Below are 8,674 nucleotides of genomic sequence, written 5' to 3'. Positions count from 1 at the left end.
TACTTGGAAGAATAAGAAAAGCTCTCATCTTTTGTCTCTCCCTATTTCTATTGCTTTCATCTTTTATATCTCTCGTCTTATTTTGCTTTAGCTTTACAACATTCTTTTTCTTTTTAAACACATCTTCTTCCTAATTAAAATATTATTAAAGAACCTTATTCTTGTTTTCTTTCTTTTAAAATCACTTTAACAAATAAATATATATGTAGGAAATAATTTATCTTCTTAATCTCATTTTATCAATTAAAATAGAATAACTCCATGTGCCCTTTCGACTAATAATATATGTCATATATATAAAATCATAGTATATCCATCATTAATTTTTATTTATATAACGATAAAAAATAATTATAATAAAATAAGAAATTTTTTTATTTTTTATTTTTTTTATGAATTGAAGTAGGATAACCATTTGCTAGTTTTAAAAAATATTATTAGAAAAAGAATGTGCTAAAAAGAAAATAAATAATATATTTATTTGAAAATGAGCATTTTTGACCCATTAAATAACAATAAGGGCATTTTTGGACCAAAATATTGAGAACAAGAGCATTTTTGGACCAAATCATAAACCGAGGACATTTTTGTTTGTTTCACATAGTTTAAGGGATTTTTGGCCTTTTTTCCCTTTTTAATTAAAATAATGGGAAAATGGTACTATTAAATTTATATCAAATTGAATAATAATATTCTCACTAATAGTTTGATCTAAAAATATTTTTATTATTTTGTTAATAGATAAGTTTAAAAAAAAACAAAGGCAAAATTGTTTGGGAAACCCTTGTATTTGGCTTTGTTTGTCACATGGACCCTTCTACTCACAATTTTGTCAACTGAACCCTCGAACCCACTAAAACACAATATTTTAAACCCTTTTTTTGACCAGTCATTCTATGTGACAAAAGCAGCTCAAGTGCGTGAATTACACTCACTTTAGGAGCGTGAGAGACTTTTAAAAAGCTAATAACTGTCATGTTTTGGTCATTACACCAGTCATCTTCTTCTTTAAATTTCCCAAATTTCTTCTCTCTCTCACTCATTTATCTCTCTCAAAATTTCTTCTCTCCAAATTTGTTCTTGGTCTCCACAATCATTTAGGCACAGTGAATATTTCACTTTATTTTTTTACTTGTTAAATTTTCTTGTTCTTCATAATGACTTTTCGTTTTTACTATTGTGGGCTTCATGCTAAATTTAAGATGTCAAAATCATCAACTAATTCAGCAAGAATATTTTGGGGGTGTCAAAAATATACAAATGGTAATAGATGTAGATTTTTTTTATGGGCTGATATAGCTAATCCTACATACCAAGAACAATACTACATGAAGAACCCATCAACAAATGTTGATCATGGAAGGCAAGAAAGGTACGGAAGAGATGAAAGGTAGGGCAGACATGGGAGATCGAGCATTAGTATTGACATCAATGTTGTTGTGATTGTTGTCATTTGGCTTCTATTATTTAAGATGTCTTGATGATTTGTTCATTTGAGTACTATAGTAATGAAATGTAATGTAATGACAATATTCAGTTTAAGGCTTACAATTATTATTATCTACCCGCAAATTCATAAACAAAAATAACTTGTTTGTCATAGAAAGTTAACACTATAGATGGAAATTAAGCTAAAATTAAGATAGTTGAAAATTAAGTTAACACTTGGAAATTAATATAGTCAATGCCGGATGGGTCGAGAATTTTGACTCATTTAGAGCTTGTTATTGAATGAATTAGTGTCCTTAATGCCTATTTTGTGTTCATAACTGATGTTAATTACATGCAACAATGAAGGCTTAAGAACAAGGCAAGGGCATTACGATGTGAAAAGAAGGAAAAAAAGTTGAAAAAACTGAAGAAAAAAAAAGTTGGAGCTTGCAAAAGCCACTCGGCGAATCGCTGAGTGAGCCTCCAACTCGCCAAACATTCCAGCGAAGTAGGCCATGAACTAAGACAACTCGGCGACACAAAAGGCATTTCGACGATTCACTGAATGGAACGGTGAGCGTGACTTAGCTTGCCTAAATGAACAGAATAGTTGGACAGAGGAGCCAAGCCAAAAGTGAGAGGATGTGCATGTTGGTGGATCACTGAGTCTTTCGGCGATCCCGACTAATTTCACCGAAGTCACCCGCGTATTGGCATTTTGAGAAGTTTTTGGGAACGTATAAATTGATTTTTGAAAAGAGAAAAAAGGGGTCTTACATACTTTTTAGAGTTTTTAGGCATACTTTGACATTATTGAATACTCTTGGTGAGGTTTTTGAGCCTAGATTATTGAGGATTTGAGATTCTAGTCATAATTTTGGCGTTAAGCTTTGGAGATTTTGTCAATTCTATAGAACATCATTTTGGTAACAATTTTTTGCTTTTTGCTATGTTGGGCTAAATCCCATTTCCTTAGGGGTGTGATTATGTAATTGAATACATAAATTAGCTTATGGGTATTGTAAATTTCTATATTTAATGTTATTGAAATAGGTTCAATCATTTATTCATGTTTTAATCTATGAACTGAAGTTGCAAATTTAGTTCTAGTCTTAGCTCTTGATGTTTGCTTGAGAAAGATGCTTAGAGTAGAACAAATGATTGATAATTGTATTGACTTATGTCGTTACAACCCAGCTTGAGAAAGTGGGTTAAGTTAAGAAATTGAGTCATTTTGTAATGCGAAGCTTGTTGAGGTTCGAAAAAACTCACTCGAAGCATGATAGCGAATTGAAAGATAGTTGTTATATTCAAAACCCAGCCTACCCATTGATATTCAACAACTTAAAGCATTTGACAATTACCCATTAAGCGAAATTAGTGTTCAATTACTCACACACTCCTAAGGCCCTCTTTATACTTGTTCAAATCCAGTACTAATTGCCTCTATTAACAATTGGTTACTAAATTTCCCCTTTGATATTGATAATTAAAACCTCTTGATTTATATTATGTCAGTGTTAGTTATTTACATTCTACAAGAACTCAGAACAATTCAATACTTCTTACTTGAATTCTTGACCGTATCACTCTTTGTGGGATCGATCCCAACTCATCATTGGATTTTGTCACGACCCGAGCCTACACCCTGGACGTGCCCGGCACTCGAGAATCATTGTTGTCCCCAAGCGAACTCTCATCTTGGCTGACTATAAGCAGAAGACTAACTCAAACATACATAAGCATCAAATTGAAAGAAATGCTAGATCAAGAGTGCATTAAATCTCAAAACTCTCTGAATATACTGAGTATTAAACATAAGTTTTAAGGAAAACCTCTCAAAACTGAAGGACTCTCCAAAAATTTCTATCTATGAAGCCTCTACTATATAAAGATTAGTGGCGGGACAAAACTCACGACTTCTCAAAAGAGCTACTACTAACAACTCATAAAATTGGAGTACTCCAAAAGAAAGGAAGTCTGACTAAAAAACTGACGAGCGGATGAAGTGATCTCAACAGACTCTTGTTGAGGATCCTAAGAACTTGTATCTGCATCATTAAAAGATGCAGGTCGGATGACATCAGTACATTGAATGTACAAGTATGTAATATAGCTGAATAACAAATAACTGAAAGAAATGATTGCAATAGATAACAATGTACTTAAGCTGAATGTAAAGAAATAAAGGAGTTAAATCATTTAAAGCTTTACAAAATAATATCTCATTTTTGAACTCGACATAATAAGTGATATACAAAAATATACTTTAACTCTATTGAGAGATTCTCTAATCGACAATCATCACTATGAGCTACGTGATGATACAACGTTTCACCCACGCTGTTAGAACTATCATATACCTTGTCGGAGTATAGAACACCTCAACTAAGTGAATTCACTAAACTATGCTTAAAAACAATAAGGAATTATCTAAAAAGTATGATCATTTACCCATGTTGGCATACATGGTTTATGAGGATTTTGAGTTGTTTGAACTCATCCTCATATCAGTGTTCAATACGAAAATTCACTGTTGAAGAAATTATTGTCATTTTCCGAGGCCTCCCTTGTATATAAGATGAATTTTATTTTTAAGTTATTATTTCTATCATTTATTTTGGTTAATATTTATCAATTACTAATACTTTTACTAAGTGTCTTTATAGGTACTCAGAGTTGCTTACCGAAGAAGTTATTTGAATGAAGTTCAAATAATATTTTTTATTTGTTATTATGTATATTATTGGCGTTAGACAAATATTAGGCAATTTTTCATATTATTGTTTTATTTTATTGTTTGTGTATATTTAAAATCTATTATACTTGTGCAATATTTTAATTAAAAAAAGAGTTCAGTCGGGATCCACATTTGTGAATTCTAAAAGGTACTAATATCTTTCCTTCGAAATTACTTGAACTCTTACCTAGAATATATTAATTTCATAGATCATTTTAATTAATTAATTGATTTTCTAATTATCCTAAAATTAGATGGCGACTCCTAAATATTTTTTTAAATTCTTTTTAAACTAATTAAATTGAATTCTATGATTATGGGTCACCACAACGTTGCGTCTTACTTGGAAAAAATAGGAATGTCAACATAATGACCTATAACGTCGTGGGACTAAACAAATCAATGATTCAATTTAAGTTAGTTTAAAAAGAATTTTTTAGAAGTAGCCACTTGATTTTAAGATAACTAGAAAATCAATTAATCAATTAACAAAAATGATGTACAAAATCAATAGATTCTAGGTAAGGGTTCAATGATTCCAAAGGGAAGGTATTAACACCCTTCAAAATCCACAACTATGGGCCTAGGCAGAATCTCTTTTTCAAATTGAGGAGTATATAAGAATAATATACAAGTATAATAAATATGAAATAAATATAAATAATAAAGTAAAACATTAATATGAGAAATGGTCTAGTGTTTGCCTATCGTCAAATATATACATAAGAACAATAAAAAAATATTACTCAAACTTCATTCAAATAGCTTTCCTGTGAAGCAACTCTAGGTACCTATAAAGACACTTAGTAAAAGTATTAGTAAATAGATAAATACTAACCAAAATAAATAAAAGAAATAATAACTCAAAAATAAAACCTGTTTTATGAAGATAGGAGACCTTGAAAAATGATGAAATTTTCTTCATCGGCTAATTTCGACTTGTAATTTATAATGTTTATGAATTTTAAACTAAATTTTCCGTCTTTTAAAAATGGAAGGCCTCGAAAATTGATGGGGAAATTTTTTTTCATTGACTAAAAATATGATAATTGCTTATAATTAATTTGATATGAATATAAAGACAAACATGCTAGCGGGGGAGATAATAAAGGTGGCCAGAGTTTACATCCTTTCGGCCAAATCTGAAACAAAATAAAAGGCTACCTGAAATGCAAATGAAATAGAGGAACAAATTAAAGAGCAAAAACAATAGTTTCACAAAGAATGACATGATTTGATTTGGCACGGAGTTTAAGAAAATAAGAAGACATTTGAATTTTGTGGTCTTAAATTAAAGTTATGTCAAATATATAAAATTATCTTTTATGGTCTTAAACATGTCACGTGAAAAGCTGAAAGTAAAATGTTACCAAAAAAAAGAAAAAGATCATTCTTTTTAAAACAGACTAAAAAGGAAAGGAGGTCATTCTTTTTTTAAACGGATGGAATAAAAAAAAAAGATAACAGAGCATTTATTTTAATCAGTTTTGAAAGTGAGAGCTCGTTACCATTTCAGGTGATGTCGCCGATGGTGTTGGTTTACTTCGTTGTTGGGTGCTTATTCGCTTTGGTTTGTGGTCAGATCTGATTCGCTACTTTGAGCTCATCGGTTCGCCGTAGTTTGTGGCTTCTTGTTGTTGGTATGTTGGAGAAGAAGAGGAAAAGAAATGAGTTGTTTGGTTGTTGTTTGTTGTGGTTTCACCGGAGTGAAGTGGGGATGAAGGATTGTTTGATGGTTGTTTCAGTGTGGTTCTCTAGTGGTGGATGGTGGTGGCAGTTTGAGATAAATAGGAGAGAAGGATTAGGGTTTTATCCAATTTAGAAATTAGTCCTTTCAAACATAAAAACGATCCATCACCCCCTTATTTTGAGACCAAGTAAAGGATTATATAGATAATTTAAAACTACCTTTTCTATAAAATAATGTGCCTAAAATTATGGACTAATTAAATACCTGTTATGGAATCCTTTATTTGTATTTCAATGCATTTCTAGAATGTGCTGAAAATATTAAAACTAAAGCAAGCGAATATGACGTTGTTAAAGCATGAACATTAGACAAAATAAAAAAATAATCTTTGGCTAGGAAGCACGCATGTCAACCAACACCTGTGTGCTTCTAGCCTCTTATACATAGTATATACTAAATATGTGATTTGTACTTAACACAAACCCAATAATATTATTTATCTTATCTTAATTCATGTGGTACAAATAGGAAGTGTCAATCAAATTTTGATGTGTTTTTAAATATCTTAAATTATTAATAATGTGATTTATTATACTTTTATGGGATTTTCAAATAATGTGCAACTCTCCATGTCTCAACTTATATGTCATTGACAAAATTTTGGACTCAACCATTTATTTATCTTTTAAAGAAATTCAGCTATAAATTATTGTAATTAGAATATTTTTTTATGTAATTTTCATATAATATATGGTGCTCCCTTTGTACTTTTATGTTATTCTTAAATAATAGTACATGTTTCTTCGTCTGTCCCATCCATGTGGAATCAATAAAAAATTTAGATTCAACCAATTTTTTTACATGTTTTTAAAACATTTAAATTATTAATTGTTGCTATTTAAAATATTTTATGCAATTTTTAAATACGTAAAAGACAATATACCACAAACAATTTAAAACAAAGAAATTCCACAAAAATTACTAAACTACTCTTAAAGTACCAAAGCAGGAATGTTAATTTGCTGTCTGCTATGGTACTTGAAGCTGTCTTTGTGATGACAAGCAATCATGACGATGAAAGAGAGAGGTGAAGTACCTCACATGTCTCTTATTTTCAAATGATACATGTTACTTTCTCTGTCCCATTTTATATGATATCGATAGAATTTTCTGAGTCGATCAATGTTAACCTTCTTATGTAAACAACAGTCATCAGAATATATATACAATCATACATATACAGTATAGGTTTGCCTTGACCATTATCATGATTACACCAAGAAACGTTTTGCTTACAAAAAGCAAGTCTTTATGCAAATTACACAAAATTCAATCCTCAAGAATCTAATCTACTAAGTAGAAAAAAAAATCAACAGATAATTACCACACAAGCTGAATGAACAACTTGAAAATTACAAACAAGGGGCGAGGGATCGTATGTATAAATACAAATACTTATGCTGGATTCTGGAGATTTCAAGCTTCTATGAATCTAGGAGTTGCATCTCATTCTTACAAATACCCCTCTATTAACTATAGTATTTTAACTTCTGCACACTTACCCCTTAAATCGGACAACGATGCATGAGATATCATCTTTACTTTCTCTAGTTAACGCTTCGATGGCTAATTGCTTGGATGCCTTCTGTGGGTCCCTAACCTTCTTCGCGATGTCAACTGCCTCTTGATTAGACATTACCTGAAGAATCACCAATTATCAATTAAAGAAAGAAGAGAGCAAGTGCACACTGTGCAATAATGGAAAGACAGCAACTGAATGTTGGAGCAAAGGGCACCTTCCATAGGCCATCACTTGCAAGGATGAGAAGATCTGTATCTCCATCAACATCGATGGTTCTTACATCAGGATCAGAGCGCAGGTGTGATTTCAGGTTCTTGTCTCCAAAAGCGCGAGATACAGCTAGTTGACCATTCACTCTAGCAACATCTCCTGAGATAATATGCATTTTAATAGGCATGTATAAACAAACTCCAAATACAGTAATATTACGAAGCACTTCACGCCTAGATCACATCTGCATAGTCTGGCACCCTGAGGACAGCAGCGTAAATTCTAAATCTACATAAGAATAGGTTTATTTGGTGCAAGAAGACCCTCAAATTCTTGCATGGAAAAAGATTCTTCTATATAACTTTTTCCCCATCAAATTTAAATTTTTGTCTAAATAAATGAAGGTTGGTTCCATGGTGAGGTACGAATAGCCAACAACAGATCTAACAGAGACACCTTATACATAAAATGTTGGACCGCCAATCAACAAAAATCTAAAGAGTGTATGTATAATTGTTAACTCAGAGATTAATAAAAATATCATGAACTAGCACATCTTAATAGCATGTTGTTAATAAGGCTGTCAACTCCTACTAGATTAAGAATGACATGAAAACATGTGCTTGTGAGGATTTGATGCATAAAATTCATTTTATCCTGGTTAAACTCATAAAATAATCACATCAATAATTAACACAACAGTGTTCCAAGTTCCCCAATACTACTAGTTCCTACTGCTTCTAGACACTGCAAGTGGAGTCCATCCAACAAGATAACTTGACCTAACTAGGGGTTTCATTAATGGGCTTGTAACCGTAGTATCAGTTGTAAGCGAACCAGGCTTGTTATAAACAACAATCCAAATTTGTTAAGCCCAAAATCAATCACATTGTGGATCAAACAGATGGTAACAACACATAAATCCTAGCTTTTCAAAATAGAGAGAACTGAGAAGGCACCAAAGAGGTGTGCCGTTTCTCTAGGCTAGCTGCAAAGGCGGGGGGGGGGGGGGGGGGGGTGG

The 8,674-nt window shown here is 31.7% G+C and overlaps 1 protein-coding gene across 2 annotated transcripts in view; it reads right to left on the bottom strand.

The window, feature by feature from the left end:
• Positions 1-7,070: 7,070 nt before the first annotated feature.
• The window catches only part of LOC102596715 (probable protein phosphatase 2C 10), a 6,790-nt gene continuing 5,186 nt past the window's right edge, over positions 7,071-8,674 (bottom strand). For both annotated transcript variants that reach the window (XM_006341778.2, XM_006341779.2), the window contains exons 5-6: positions 7,658-7,812; positions 7,071-7,560 (exon numbers count right to left, since the gene is read on the bottom strand). In XM_006341778.2, the coding sequence (XP_006341840.1) occupies positions 7,420-7,560; positions 7,658-7,812 (296 nt within the window). In that variant the 3' untranslated portion in view covers positions 7,071-7,419. The remainder of the gene's footprint in view (positions 7,561-7,657; positions 7,813-8,674) is intronic.

This window comes from Solanum tuberosum, unplaced genomic scaffold, assembly GCF_000226075.1.
Source record: "Solanum tuberosum cultivar DM 1-3 516 R44 unplaced genomic scaffold, SolTub_3.0 scf00028, whole genome shotgun sequence".
NCBI classification, from domain to species: Eukaryota; Viridiplantae; Streptophyta; class Magnoliopsida; order Solanales; family Solanaceae; genus Solanum; species Solanum tuberosum.
The sequence above is the reverse complement of the archived record's forward strand: the minus strand, read 5'-3'. Positions and strand labels throughout refer to the sequence as shown.